Source organism: Lissotriton vulgaris, chromosome 7 (assembly GCF_964263255.1).
Source record: "Lissotriton vulgaris chromosome 7, aLisVul1.2, whole genome shotgun sequence".
Taxonomy (NCBI): domain Eukaryota; kingdom Metazoa; phylum Chordata; class Amphibia; order Caudata; family Salamandridae; genus Lissotriton; species Lissotriton vulgaris.
In genome coordinates, this window is record NC_141695.1 from 588,789,998 (window position 1) to 588,806,331 (window position 16,334).

General features: G+C 42.6%; 1 protein-coding gene across 4 annotated transcripts in view; it reads left to right on the forward strand.

Moving 5' to 3' along the window:
- The window catches only part of MXRA7 (matrix remodeling associated 7), a 293,370-nt gene that overhangs the window by 123,080 nt on the left and 153,956 nt on the right, over positions 1–16,334 (forward strand). For all 4 annotated transcript variants that reach the window (XR_015297497.1, XM_086930680.1, XM_086930679.1 and 1 more), the window contains exon 2: positions 8,844–8,904. Coding sequence is in view for 3 of the 4 variants with exons in the window: in XM_086930680.1 (XP_086786806.1) it covers positions 8,844–8,904 (61 nt within the window). In the remaining variant the exon portion in view is untranslated. The remainder of the gene's footprint in view (positions 1–8,843; positions 8,905–16,334) is intronic.

Here is a 16,334-nt window from a genome sequence, read left to right on the forward strand (position 1 = left end):
TGAGTGCTCATCAGGCAGATACACACGATGCATGCAGAGAATCTGGGCCTTTGGGCATGCAGATTGTCCCTGGACATATGTTGCAGTCTATGTGCCCTCTTCTGTTTCTTACATTCTGCCTCCTTAACCCTTCCTTGTCCTTTCTGTTGCCATCTCCCTTGCGAGTGCCATATCTATTGTTGAATGTATATGTCTTTATCTTCATTCTTTCTGCCGCTAGCTTCCCTTATTTTTTTTATTTCTGTATCATCCGAACTAGACTGTTAGTAGGATGCTGAGTCCTGTACACAGGAGCATATGGTAACTTCGTGCCAACTAGAGATATGTATGATAAACATTATGTAAAGTACCAACAATTCAGGTGGGTATCAGAGAATAAAGCCCGGCGCTCAAACCTCCTCCCATCATTATACAGCCAGTCTCAATTTATGTTTTTTTTACAAAAACCGTGCATATGGACCATCCTTATATTCTGTGTAGAAAAGGGATGTTTAACTCTGTCCAAAATCCAAGGGTATTACATTTATTCAAGTGCAGTAATCATTGGAGAGATTTCAAATTGTATCCACATTAATTTTGCCGAGAATGTCACGTACGAAAAAGTAGACAGACAACTTGTGTTCTGCGGAGTAACCGTTTCGTCAGGTCTAGTAAATGTTTAGCAGTTTTACAAAGCTCTGGGTTGCAATTGTTCAAAGTTATATTTTACGTTTGTATGTGCATTTTTTAATCTTTCTCTTGTGACAATTGTTTGCTTTGGTCTTTCGTCAGTTGTATTAAGGTTTTGCAAATTATTCGATCTGGAATTTTAACATTGTTGTTCATGGTATAACAGATTCTAATGGTTTTAGGTAACCTAACAATACATTTATCATCGAATATATTTTAGGTTTGTATCAGGTGGTTGATAAATCCCAGGACGAAGGTGCTGCTGTTAGTAGACACAACTTGCAGGTGGTGTGAAAGACTGAAGTGGATACAATTTGGACTCTCTCCATCGACAAAATAATTCGAAACATTTTAATGCTCTTGGATATAGGAGAATATCATTGTAAATTGCCTAGAGCTTCTGGGTCAGAGTCAGTCAGTGAGACACATAAATTATTAATACTAGCAATGTCCCGAAAGCATCTTCCGCTTTCTACTTTAACTTTTAGTAGGTCTGGCCCCAGAGACAAATACAACTTTTTAGCCAGCCTCATGTTTTTGAAACAAATAATGTAAATATTTATATTCATATATGTTCATGTTTTCTAAAATAAATGAATAAAGTATAATAAAAACACACACATACTTAATATTAATATTCATATTATGGCTTTCGGTCATATGATTGGTCTGTTGAAGTGTTACTCAAATTTACTTCTGCTCACCACACCACATAAATAGCTAAGCCCACTCCTATCATTGGCTCTACTTACTGTGAGTGACAGCATTTTGCGTGTGCTCATGTGCACATCCACGTAATAAGTAGTCCACCTCAGTGAAAAGGCTGGGTGGCCAACTCCCACTTTTATTTCAAGTTTGTTCTTTATTTTTGAAGTGAGTCATAGACTACTTATTTTTGGTGCACCTTTGCACTGCAGGATTTTTATTCTTTATTCATTTAACATTTTTACTGTCAATGGCCTATGCGTGCCAGCCGTCAGTCACCTCTCCAATAAAAACATTGTAGGCATACCAATGCAAAGCCCGTTGGTTTTTGCCAATGCTTGTGTCGTTTTGTAAGTTATCCATACCAGCTGCAGGTACTTTTATGTGTCTAGAAAAAATCTCTGTGCCTGGTAGAATCACACTGGACGTTTCAGTATTTGACTTCGAAAACTGCGCAAGGAATGCTGATATATTGTGCAGATGGTTTGTTTTCTGTAAATAAATGTGGCCTCACGAGTCCTGCCTTTGTTTTTTGTTTTGAAAGCCCACGCCAGCCATGCCAACTGCTCCCAGTGCCAGCCATGCCCGCTGCTCCCACGGCCACCCCTGACCGCGATGGATCATGCACAAAGAATTTGCCAGCTTGTGCTCTTCGTACATACCACCGCCCGGGCAGTCTCAGATGTGCATAGTTGCCTTTCACACTCTATCGGGCTCTATAAATAGTTTCTCCTTCATGTTAAATATTTCCCCAGCTGTGGACAGGACATGGACAGCAAGCAATATTCAGGTGTGAAGTTTGAACATTATTTGAGGTCGGTGCAGGTAAAGAGAGACAACTTTAAAAGGCCTGAGACTCTCGAAGGGGGGGGGGGGGGGAGTTAGATTTAAAACAGCTGGAGAAAAGCTGGAGACTTTATACGAACGTTACATTCCGCACAAAGGGGTAGTGGCATATTAGAAGGAATCGCTGTTTGATGGAGATACACATGAGATCACTGTGATGCACCGTGTCCGTCTTGGGTCATCCCTAAAAATTTGATGCACAGGGCGCTGCTTCAGTATTTTCTGAATTCTGCTCTAGCCATTGTGTGCGTAAAGTAGGTCTATAGCGGCTAGACGTGACATGGTGGCACTTTATATATAGCATATATAAAACACCTCACAAGGGGGTTTTGAAGCTTGGCCCAGGTAGAGGAGAGCTGCTTCCCATGCATGATTATGCAGTATTACACTCTCACTCTCTCTTTCTCTTGCAAACACAACACATTTTTTACAGCAAGTGACCAATAAATAAGGCTGCTAACAAGACATGCAAATAAAATTGACTATAACACACATGGATGAATGCTTTTCCTCTGCTTCGTCTTTATATCCACGACTATTGCATTACCTCCTCTTGTCTTCCTCTTCCGAGTCCCTACAAATAAGGCTGTATTTTTTAGGTCGAGCCTAGGCAGTGCTTGTGCTGTCTCTCAACATGCTGTATTCAGTCAAGGGGCTTACAGCACGCCTCCAACTTCTGATTGGCTTTTATCAGTGTCCTTTAAAAAACTTTGCTTCTAAATTGGATAATGGTTCCAGCTTGTCCCACCTTTTTTCTCAATTGTTGACTCCCATGGGCTGCCCCCAGGACTTGTCCTCTTTCACTTGTGATATTGTATGTTCTGTCTTTAGAGTTTTTTTTTACAGTGACACCGAGCTTTGTGCAATGTCCTTTTAATTTGCCCACGTTTATGCATGTCTGTTTCTTAACCCCTCCCCCCAACCAGTCTGTGCCTGTTTTTTCTCCTCCCCCACCCTGCTCATTCATGTTGATCTGCAGGCTAGCTGGTTAGCAGCCTTCCTTTCGCTGCTTCGAAAGCAAAGGTTGTAAGCGCTCTGTGACACAGCTTGTGCAAAGGATCTCTTGGTAGTCTCTTTCTCAACATAGCCACTAAGCTCTATGTGGTAGAGCCTGCCTCTTTCCATTCCCCACTTCCAGCACCCCTCCCCTTGCACAGGCTCTGGTTTCTGAACAAACTCGCCCACTTCCTTAAAGTGAATTTAAGAGCAACAGAAGTGGACTGTGATGGGGCAGTGCAGGAAGAGAACAATACTTTAAGTGCAGGCATGTGCCAGGTTGAACAAAGCAAAGAGTCGCACTGTTGCCCTCGAGAACAGTCTCCCTCCAGAGCACTCAAAAAGATAATGTTCATGAATTCATTCAAAAAACGTAATCAAGGTTCTCTTGTGTAGTTAAATTGGTTCTTTTTATTTTTGATTCATCACGTATTTGCTATAATGTTCAAGCTGATGGCCCGGTGGCCCAAAGCATTTCGGGCTTTGCCCTTCCTCAGGGGCCGTGTATATTTCTGAAAGTGACCAAGTACAATAGTCAAATGAAATGTTCATTCACATTTCATGTTGTGTACAAGTTAATCCAATTTATGGCATTTTGTAATCATGCATAAGGAAAATAGGAGGAGATTCCAGTGTGAGTCATAAAATATAACACATATATCACCATGCATACCAACGAGTGTAAAATGTGACGGTGTGACATGGAAAGTAACACATTTCGTGAAACTGACCAGGTTGAACAAACACGGGTCCCGGGAGAATGGCGGGGGTGACTGAGGTAGGGGGTTAAAGCATGTGGTTAGCTCTAAGTCAGTCTTAACAGTCTTTTAAAGAGACACAAACTGGTTATAAGAATTACTCTGCTTAAGCTGCACCACCTTTTTATTGGTCTGTGTCCCCAGACAGACTCAGATGAGCCTAGCACATAACTGATTCTTTCCCCTGATCACCCAGCCTTTCAGAGGCCTTCCCATTAGTATCTTAACATGTATTTCTAATTCCACCCTATTCCCAGCTAATCCCCGAATTTACACTCAACCAAAGGAAGGTTCAAATACCAGAAAAGGTGTGTGCACACTGCGTATGAAAATCAGTTAATGGTGTAGACATAGTTTTTTTGGGCATTCAATGCAAACTAAATGGCCTGTCCGTTCCTTTTTGTGTTATCAGGATGAGTTTCTTCAGTGGCGGGGTTGAGGTTGAGGGCCCTTGAAGGCGAATCTCAACAGTGAAAATTCAAACAATGTTTTAGTTGCAAAGAAGTTCTCTCAGGTTTTCAAGTGGGTTGGGTCCTGCCGGTGCTTAGCATCGGCCATTCTAAAAAGCAGGTGCTGAGACGGGTCCCTATCGGGCTCTCAATTTCTGAGCTCACCCTCAGGGTGAAAAAAAAAATCTTAACACTGCAGCAGTACCGCCCTTCAGTGCATTTGATGTAACTTCGAACAGGCTTGTTGTAGTTCTTTCATAGTCTCATCATTTCAGAACTGAAGCATTTTCAATGTTATAAACAATTAAGCCTTAGTTGTAGTTTATTTTTCTTAAGCAACTAACTAACATTGACAAAGCCAATAGCCCTGGATTGTTGTGGGTATACTGTTACTAGCTGTATTATATTTCTGGATGCAATGACAGAAATAGCAAAATACCAGTCAGGTGGCAAAGTATGCTAAGCACAGGTTTTTAGCATAGGTGGTGTAAGCAACACCCTTAATTACATAGGCCACGCCCCTTTGAGAGATCCTCTAGTTTTTTCATCCTACTTAAAGCCCTGCATTCTCATACAAACCAGAGAGTAGCTGACAGGGTGAAGAGAAGACATTTTGAAGTGGAACATAGATCGTAGCCTCATGAAGTGTTCTGTTTGGTTTAGTAAACTACACCTTAACCATTCTATAACCATTTTTAAGATAACATGTGTTTGCTTCCCCTAGGCACTATTTAAGTTATGGTTACATAATATTTTACAATCACCATTAACTAAAAATTTGGAGACAACAATCTAAATAATACTGGAAAATCTATATTGGTATAGTAGGACTCAGCATAGGTTTTAGAAAATGATTCCTATGCTCAACCCTTGGTAGCTTTGCTGCGAGCAGACAGGCTTAACTTCAAAGACAGGTATGTAAAGCATTTAAAAACACAATTTAAGTAAATAATTAAGAAACAACACAAAATAAAAATCCAACACCAATTTATAAAAATAGATCATATTTTTTTCTTTTAAATGACATCAAAGCTAAAAAAATTAAAAATATCCATTGTAGGGAACCTGAGAAATGAATTTTTAAAGATTAGTCACTTTCTAGTGCTTAGGAACCAACAGTGACCCTTTTAGACATTTTGTTTTCTCTGACAGGGACACACCTTTAGAAATTGTTCTGGGGAATTTCTCACCACTGTGTTGTGCCGCCTTCTCCTGCAGGCGGGGTCCAGTTAGAACTCCTTCCTGAAGTTGCAGTCCCAAAGTATCCAACACACAATCCAAGGTTCTGGAATCTCCAAGAGGGTCCTTGAAAGTGTGAAACTTCAATTCCACAATCCACTTGAACAACCCTTACAAATCCACTGGTACTCCAGGCTGGGAATTCTTTGTGGGGATGTCCATGTGAGCTCTGTTAACCTGTAGCTTGCAGGGAGTCCATTCTTTAGTCATTTTGAAGCAGGTTTGACCCACAGGGCTGTAGTTTCCAATTGTGCAAAAAGCTGCAAAGTCAGAGTCCTGGCCTTTGGAAATGCACTTCAAAATCTTCAGTGCAGACATACCCTTCTGATTCTCTTCAGTTTCAATCAGCAGATCTGGAGGGCTCTGCCCCTCTCAGATACGTATTCCAAGTTCTATGGGTCATGCAGGAGGTCACTTCTGACCAATGGTAGCAGGGTAACTCCTCAAAGTTATGACCACATCCTGTAAAGTGTGGCATTATTTTGTCCCAGAGTGCATCAAATCTTCCAAATCCATAATGGCTGATTTTCCAGCAAGGAGGTAAGAGCTGGCTAAACACGCCCATAGGATGGGTAATTTACTTAGACTCTCCCCCTGCATTTGCTCATACCTTCCTTAATCCTACCATCTGCCTAAGGTGGGAACTTCAGAGCTGTAAATGACAATGGTCTCTGCTCTCCCCTTTGTAGAGCATAGTTTAGGACTCCTCCCCTGGCCTGGCATTCCTATGGAACAACACACTGCCCTGCCAGCAGAGCTGGTTAACCACAGGGGCTCTTTATCACCTCTTCAAAGTAGTCTGGCTAATCCACTTAACTCTGACCAATCAGGGAAGACCACTGGAAGGCTGAATTTGGACCTACAAACAAGAACATCTTATAACTTCTTGTATGTACACTTTAGGAGAAATTCAACAATATGATATTGTTGGATTTATTAATACCATTCTGGGAAGTCTTTGAATGGCATGTCTATCCCTCTCCTATCAATAGTTATTAATCAATAACTTTTTCCAGAACCAGGATTACAAAAACATATTTTATAAGTACTTGCCTTATATCTACAGGAACCCCACCCCATGTGGAACTATTTCAGATTCTCCCTCTACAGTGCTCCTAGCATCAAAGTCGAATTTGAGCAGCACTTTACCACAATGTGGGAAGTGAAATGTGAAATGTTGAAATTTGACTTTACCCAGGCATGTACCTTATAAATACCTGACCCTCCACCCCTGGGATACCCAGGGGAGACCCTGGGGGTCCCTAATGTGACAAAACATTGTAGTTTATCCATTTATAAGTGCCCCAAACAACAAAGTCGAGTTTGGGCTCAATTTACCTTTTAAAAGTAGTCCTGGCATCCAAGGCTGTTTTTAAACTGACCTCAGGCTTCAGCAGTGCACACATGCAAGTTCAGAAAAAGGCTGCTGGCCTCTAAACTGCCATGCCCCAGGGTACTGGGGACTTCTAGGTAGTTTCAATCCCCCTGCCCTATTATATATTAGGGGCCTAAAGGGGAGGTCATGCCAATCACCGGGGTACCCCACCATACCATTGTGTACCCTATTGTATGTAGATGTTTTAACTGTATTCTAATGTGTCTCTTTCAGCATATCACTGGCCCTGGGCCTGGTTAGGCAGAGCCCAGAGTCAGTCAGCGTCAGCTACCACCAGCATCAGTCAGCAAAAAGTTGGGGGTGCCCAGGGCACAGGATGACTTTGCAACATTACAGTTTGGAAACTGGCATCTTAGTCAAGAATATATACCTTGAGACATGCCAAATAAAGACAGGACATCGACAAACCTCTGAGTGGCACTAATAATTCCTCACTAAGATGTGGCAGAAAGCCTGAGGAGCATTGCCAATACACCCCTGCATTGTAGTCCTTCTTCTATCAGGAACAGCTAAGTCCTATCTCCAGATCAGCTAAGTCCTATCTTCGGCTACATTCATTACTGTTTCAAGTTTCTGACACACATGAATAGACTTTGTCTAACCTGTCCTTACAGTGTCTCTGCAGCATTTAGATGGGTCCACGTGCAGTGTGTTAGAGAATTGGTCTCTTATTTGAAATACTGAAACAGCTCTAAAAGAGGGACATAACATAGAAGCTTTTTAAACCTTGTCGCTTAACTTAGAGGAAGGTTCAAAAGGATTCAGACCCTGATGAAGACAGTTAAAATATGGATGAGTAAGTATTGCAAAACTCCATTAATACACAAATGAAAAATATTGGTGAAGCCTGATTCCCACACATCATTGTTTCTGTGCCATATATTTTCTGGTCCCTGTCCATTCCACATAATTCCACTTCAGGCCACCCAATGCCACTGCACATAATTCAACCCAACTCATGCTACGTACTTACATTCCACAAAATGACACTCCAAATAATTCAACACAATGCTAACAAATTCTGTGCCACGTAATTCAACATGTCCAAGTACTGTTGCTGCTCATAACAGACTGCATGTAGGAGGATCAAGTTCTGCGTCATTTAGCACAGGAATACGTTCAGCAGTATATGGTCATATTGTGATTTTATTTATAGCACTAATAAACATTGAGTGCTGTATTATAACAATTGTACCATCATTTATTTTTATTTTCTAAAAGAGATGGTAGCCTTGTATTTGAAATGAGCTAGGGTAGATCTCATTAGTAAGGCAGGAAGGAGGAAGATAAGAGGAGGAGATAATGCCAAGATTGCTCACTGTTAATCTGCATTACTCAGACTTGTAATCTTCCTCTTCACAGTCCTGCAACCCCCCCCCCACCCCCCCTCACTCCCTGTAAGGGCATATAGAGCTACATTAAATAGCAAACTTTATATCTGTGGTTATACCGCTTGAACAATAAAACAAGAAGCCCCTTCCATAGTCCCTAACATATTTTCAGGATAGGGAGATGGACTGAGATTAAAGAGGGCAAGTATACCTTGTTAAAAAAGTGACCCTCTCATTAGTAGGAACTGTGACGAGGAAGGCTTCAACTCGAAGTAATTGAGATTAGTGGTAAGTAATCCTGGCATTTTTGTTGTTGACAGTCAAAATAAATTGCACCCTTGGCGCCAATATCTGGTCTAAATTAGTGCATCTTTGAGTTTTTCAGCATATGATGAAAGAGCTCCTTTAATTTGAATGGTCCAGTAATCGTGGTCTTTATGTTCTTGTTTTACAGGAAGAAGACGATGAGCCCGAGCGTGAGCTGATGGTGAAAGAGGACTCGGATAATGAGGGAGGTAAGATCGTGGTATAGGGGAGGTTATGTCTGGCCGGCCCTGTTGAGAACTCGCTCTGAAATTACATCTGATACGTTCATGTCTTGCTTCCCAATTGACACATTGATCTATCAGAAAATGGCTTCACTCCTGCTGCCTCAGTTGCTGGATTGGGGTTAGGGAGTGTTTGGAGCTCTCTCCAGGGATCGTGGTCTCCCCATCCTCCTCGTCTGCAAGAGGTCAGGCCTCTCAGCTCAAGTTCCTTTATTTCCACGTGGCTTTACACTCAGTATAAAGGGGTTGTATACATGCTTAACACTACAATGTATTTAGACACTTATTAAGCACACTGGGGCAGATTTGCAAGCCCCTTGCGCCACTTTTGCGTCATTTTTAACATGGGGAAAGTGACGCAAAAGTGAAGCAAGCGGTTTGTAAATCTGCCCTATTGTACCCCGAGGGCGACGAGGCACTGTAATAAACGAGCATGAGGACCATAGCTGCCAAGTTTTAAACATGCATATATGTGACATTTCCATGCTTGCATTGTACTTTTGTGTGGCATTTACATGACTTAGAGTTACATTTTTTTCACAAGTTACTAATCAAGAAAATTTGTACTATACTGAGATTTCCAGCCTTTATCCTGAAAGATAGAGGTTTATTAAGCGCTTTCCCTAAAACAGCTCCCAGTTGGTTGATCAGTTGCCCCATGAAGGGATTTTAAAGGGAAAGAAGTAGCTTGCTACAAGCTGTGGAAATAAATCCTTCCTCCTGCATTATCAATCCCTCCTGGCTTGCAGCTCTAATTTGAAATCTTCAGGATGGCAGGCTGAGTGTGGATAGCAAGATAATAAATGCCCATCACATGCAGAATGTGCACTGGCCTCCATCTCCTTTAACAGACTTTAACAAGAGGGACTGGGGCATATGCAACATTTGCACCACTTCCCCGCATGTGCCCAGTCCTGTCTGCCCTGTATGGAACTGGACCCACTTAGATCTCTTCAGAACTGAAACAAAACGTGTGCAGATTCTAAGTTCAGTAGCACAAAGGTTGTTGTAGAGGTTCCAATTGCATCCCAGCTTCTTAGCTGAGGGTCCCCAAAGAGAGCTGTATGAGTCTTCCTGGCAAGGACATTATTGCTGTGTGGAAGAGTTCACAATCTTTTGCTAGGGCTTTTATACTAGGTTACATGCTTGGAGGGAGCAGAAATCTAAAAGTAATTAGTGGTCTATTCCACTCCCAAGGTTCCAATTTTACTGGCACTTCACCCACCTCAGGCCAGGGTCGGGGTATTTTTCATCTGAAAGGCTCAGTTCCCCCCAACAATACTCCCTGTCTAAGGAAATACATATCTGGTATCCAAGCACCTGGCTTTATCTGGCTTTTGTTGGGGTTGCATGTAATTAAGCTTCAAACAGATAGTCGAGCAGGGTAAAGCTAGAGACTTTAAATAACTTACAGTGCTAAAGCAGGCTATGTAATTCGGATGTGCGACCACTCTGGTCGCTGCTGAAGTCCGTTGACTATGGTGCAGGGATTTCAATCATGTCTGTAGCATATAAGGACCTGGGAAGTCTGTTTACCTTCTGTCATATTTACATGGAAGAATCATGGCCAGGGCAGAAGTTATTTGAAGGATTCTGTCTTCATACGCTGGACTTAGTGTTAATTGATAATGGGAATGAATCCCATTTATGGAGGAAGTTCTGAAGCTGGTGGAGGACGTTCTCCTGATAGACTCTATTGTGCATTTCTCACTTCCTGCAGAAACCTGATATATCCATTACCATCCAACTCTAAACCAAACCCAAAATCATTAAATGTTGGTGAATAATATTTTGGTATCTATATTTTCAAAGGATCCATGTATTATCCATACGCATGTGTGTAAACATCTCAAAGGAGAATTTGGCACACGAGTTGTGCTTGAAAGTATCCTATGTATTACACAAGGTGACCCCGCACACTTCAAACATAAATAGCACAATGTAATGACCAGTAAATTATGTGATCACATAGACTTTCCAATTGTTCTCCCAAGAATTCCAAAGTCAGATTTCTTCTGTAAACAGATTCTTTTATTCACAACTGATGATTTAAAACCAATAGCCAACGCGTTTCGTCCGTGACTGGACTTCTTCAGGGCTTTCTTCAGAGTTTCCTATATATTACAGCTTCACATTGGTCTTCCCACTTGAAATTCACACGTTTTTCTGAAAATAAATATATAGAGAAATCATATTATCCCAATACACCATGCGGTCGTCTGCATGCACTACGAAACGCTGATATCTTACTGACGGTACTTATTGTTCTACCTTTTGGACCTTTTGGAAACTTGGTGTATTGGGATAATATGATTTCTCTATATATTTATTTTCAGAAAAACATGTGAATTTCAAGTGGGAAGACCAATGTGAAGCTGTAATACATAGGAAACTCTGAATAAAGCCCTGAAGAAGTCCGGTCACGGACGAAACGCATTGGCTATTGGTTTTAAATCATCAGTTGTGAATAAAAGAATCTGTTTACAGAAGAAATCTGACTTTGGAATTCTTGGGAGAACAATTGGAAAGTCTATGTGATCACATAATTTACTGGTCATTACATTGTGCTATTTATGTTTGAAGTGTGCAGGGTCACCTTGGGTAATTCAACCTGTAAAACAAGTTCTTTGTTTTCTAATTTTGGGATCTAGGGGATTGGTTCCCAGACCTCCAGCACCCATACATATATATACATATTACAGGGATTTTGTTTCCAGTGCGGGCAATGTAGCCTTAATCCCCTGTTCTTGCTTGAATCTAGTATCCTATGTATCATAAACAGCCTATCCTTACTGCATAATTCAAGTCAACCATTCAAGACTACTTGGATTTTTGCAGAGCATACTTCCAGCGGACCAACAGGCAAAAACATCTGGCAATATGATTGATGGAGGTTTCCAGTCCTTAATGAACCAATTTTAATCTAAGAGGACCATTCTTTTTCAGTTGTTGAAGTCAAACAAAGCCCCAAAAGTCACCTCCCGGGTGAGTAAAATGATGGCTTCCGAAGAGTTTTCATGCGTGACATGCTTCTTAGTGGACTTTGCAACATAATGGCTAGGACATAGACTGCTGCTTCAGGGATATCTCCTGGTTGCTGTCGCCTGCTTTATCGTGATCGATTAACTTTTTTGGGGTGCTACGCAGTAATTATTCCTTGCCCAGCACAGAAGTACTTTAAGTAAAAATGAAAGCAGTACAGACCCTTCTGGGCTCTGGCTGAGTTTATATGCTGTGCATGAGAAGTTATATGCTGTGGAAATGCATTCATTGGAATAAAGTGGCGAAGTGGGACAACAACTCCATCTGCATTCAGAGCTGGTGTGTGTTAATTAATTATTCGAAAGAACCATGGATACATTTAAGGGTCTGGTTCAGGTAAAGCTGTAGTACTGAAGAAAGGATGCATTTTTTACTTCTGGAATGTTCCTGGTGCTTATATGCTTGACATTGATCAATGCAACTCCTTTAGAACTGCACTAAAGTATTATTACTATTATGTTTCACTGATCCTTCCACTCTACTAAGGAGAAGCCTTTGATCCTGCTGCTTCGAAAGGCAGCTTTTCTGTGACTTTGCTTCAAAAAAAACTCCCGTTTACCTTGCAGAGAACAGTCTGCACCCGATGTAATGGCTTTACAGTACGTCATATGTCCCGCATTCTTGTAGATGGAACAAACATCTTAACCTCTCTGCCTTCCTTGGAATGTTGGTAAGAAGACCGGAAGATCGAACAGGAGAGGGCAAGGAGGAAGGAGTAGATCCTGCTCGTCTTTAATCAAGGAGGTGGTCGCTTTCAATCCAGGACCGTGCTCCTGCTGGCAGACGGTGTGGAAATAGTGGGCGGGGTGGCGGAATGCAAGAGCATTCTTTGAGCACAGCCCAGCTCATTGTGCCAGCTGCGCCTTGAATGGGTGTTAGAACAATACCCTCTCTTCGGGCGGTATGGTGAGGCTGGCGCGTGCTATAAATATAGCCAGGCTTTCAAACAAAGAGAAAACTTCCAAAAATATACACCAGCCGAGAGGAGGGGGAGTAATCATAGTTTGCTACCCAATTGACTTTATTTTTCTCGAAATTATGTGATGTTATTTGTATAGAACACTTTTACCACTGATACTGTCCCACAGAGCTTAGAGGTGATCTAGCAATTTAGGCCCAGAATAGCAATGTTTTTAATTGGCAATATTCGGAATGACTAGAAACAGCATGAAGAAAATAAACAGGGAGAAGTAGAAAAATGCTGAACACAATATAGTGGAACTGTAAAGATAGTGGAAAGCTAGAAATGGAAGTGAGGCTAAAGGCTTAGCACGCTGTACCTGAGCCCCCACAACATCTAGACTCGATTGTCCGTAGAGAATTCACAATTTGGGACATGTAGCTAGCAGAGGCACACTGACTGGGACAGCAAGCTTGCTTTTCCACGGCTTAGGCCGTCCAAAGAGGTCTTGTGACTCCTTCCAGAACCCGAGATAATGCGGCACAGAACACCATGGAAACCTAAGTTGATATCCCTTTCACCATTTTATATATATATATGCCATGTGACTTTTCCTTCTACATACATTTATAGGTTAGACTGAAAACACCCTTATTTTTTTGTTAAAACCCTGGATAACCTCAGTCTTCCGGTAATCTGTGCACCTTCACAAGGGTTCACAAAAGTACAGTTGGAGAGCTGTCTATCAAGTAAGACATAATTGCACCAATCATCAAAGCAAACAAAATGTATTGATGCTTTGTAAAATTATTGAAAAGTTTTCCTTTCACTTTTTTAAATTTGGGCATTTTACACTTACTTGTAATGCTTGATTATTCTTTACTTGTTATAAGATATGTTTAGAAGCTACTCACCTTAATGCTGCCTTGTAGTAGTATACCTATCTCTCACCTCCCCTTTGCTGCCAAAGTCACCGAGAGACTCTTGAACGCCCAGCTGACCGCTTTCTTCTAAGAGAATGCCATCCTAGATGCCTCCCAGCCGGGATTCCGCAGCAACTACAGCACCGAGACCTCCCTCCTCGCTGCCACTGATGACATCTGCATGCTACTCGACCTGGGACACACACATTACCCTCATCCTACTAGACCTCTCCACAGCCTTCGACACCGTCTCATATCGCATTCTTGCAGCCAGACTTCACAACGCTGGGATACAAGGAACCGCTCTCAGCTGGATCCAATACTTTCTGTCCAGCAGAACCCAGAGGATCAGACTGCCCCTCTTCCTCTCCAAACCCAGTGAGATCTACTGCGGAGTACCCCAAGGATCATCGCTCAGCCCCACGCTTTTCAACATCTACATGGCCCCCTCGCCACCATCATCAGACAGCATGGGCTCAGCATATTATCCTACACCGACGACACCCAGCTCATCCTCTCTCTCACGAAGAACCCCGAAGACACCAGACTCTGCTTCCAGGAAGGAATGGAGGACGTCGCAGCCTGGATGAAGGATAGCTGCCTGAAGCTCAACTCGGAGAAGATGTCTGTCCTCATCCTCGGGTCCTCCACCTCCGCCTGGGACAACACCTGGTGGCCCTCCGCCCTCGGTAGCCCACCGACCCCTACCGACCACACACGGAACGTCAGCATCATCCTCGACTCATCCCTCACCATAACCCGCCAGATAAACTCCCCTCCACCAGTTTTAGCTGCCTTTGCACCCTCCACAAGACTTTCAAATGGATTCCCCAGGAATGCAGGAGGACTGTCACCCACACGCTCATCACCAGCAGGTTGGACTACGGCAATGCCCTCTAGGCTGGAATCAACAGAACTCTTCTGCACAAGCTGAAATCCATCCAGAACACCGCAGCCAGACTCGTCCTCGGGACACCAAGACACAAACACATGACCCAACACCTACGAGACCTCCACTGGCTCCCCATCAAGAAGAGAGTCACCTTCAAACTGCTCACCCACAACTACAAATCCCTCCACAACATCAGTCCCAAATACCTCAAAGAGAGAGTCACCTTCCACATACCCAAGAGGAACCTCCGCTCTGCCGACCTCGCCCTGGCTGAGATCCCCTGCATTCCGCAGAAGCCGAGCAGGTGGAAGATCCTTCTCCTACATCGCAGCCAAGACCTGGAACCAGCTCCAAGTGAACATCAGACGCTCCCCAACCCTGCACATGTTTAAGAGGAACCTCAAGATCTGGCTCTTCCACTGAACCTGGAGCTGCATCCCCCCCCCCCAATCCCCCCTTCTGCACCTTGGGACCCTCACTGGTGAGTAGCGCGCTTTAAAAAACCCTGATTGATTGATATACTAAAATATACCAAAAAAATGATGGATGTATGAAATGGTTACATTATTCTCAGCCACTGGTACTTACTCAGGCTAAAGGTATCCCCAGACATGGGTCCTGTGCACACTGTGTCACTGGAAATAAGCTATACCTGGCTTATGAGCCCTAACTAGGGTGAAACCGATCCTGAGTTGCTTGTGTTTCAGTTCAGGGAGGACCTTGCTAGGCAATTCGGGCTGAACTATTACCATTGGAGCAGGGTCAAGACTGACTTGCATATGGCTGGGTCTAAACTGAGGTCGCATGTTGTGCAAAACAAAGATGGAGTGGGATGTGGCCCAAGCAATTACCAGTGGCTGAAATTAATTTAAGCATTCCATCCATCACCTTATTATATACTTCAGTTTGTAGAAGTATACAGGTGCTTATAGTTAATAAATCCACATAATACTGCGGGCTTCAATGCCATATGCTAACATTAGTACCAACCTTGATCGTTTAAAATATGAAACTTTGGATGTCGAAAGTAATGGCTTGTATGCAACTTGCTGCCATGATCGTATGACTCTAGAACACATCTCTAAATATGCAGGAGTTTATTATGAATATCTCAATGGTACTCTTTATTCAAGGGCGAAACGATGAGTTTGGCACTAGAGGGGTGCCATTTGTGCATCAAATCACCAAGCTCTTTAGTATGAAAATAAAACTACTGTTGTAAAAGATCACATATTTATTGAAGGCAGAGTACTTACATTTGTTAATGGGCACGGCAGCAAATATGGGCCATGCAAAGATTGGGTCTAATAGGCCTGTGGCTCTGGTAAACCTGTAGAATTACGGGGGAGGGGGGGCATCAACATTCATAACACTGGGGTGAAGGCAGTAGGTTGCTAAAGAGTTGGCGCAGAAGTAGTGACCGGAGTTTAGGTGCAAGGCAGATCCAGGATAGGAGACAGCAGCATGGCTCGTTTAAAAGGCAACTCCTGTTGAAGTCAAGTAATGAACAGATGTTTGGTGTCAATGAACTGCCTTTAACCTGTTTATCTGCAATCAGATTTTGGCCTTAAAGAATAACCACCAGACCCACGTTGTCCTCCCATTTTCCTGTATTTTACAACACCATAGACTACATTGA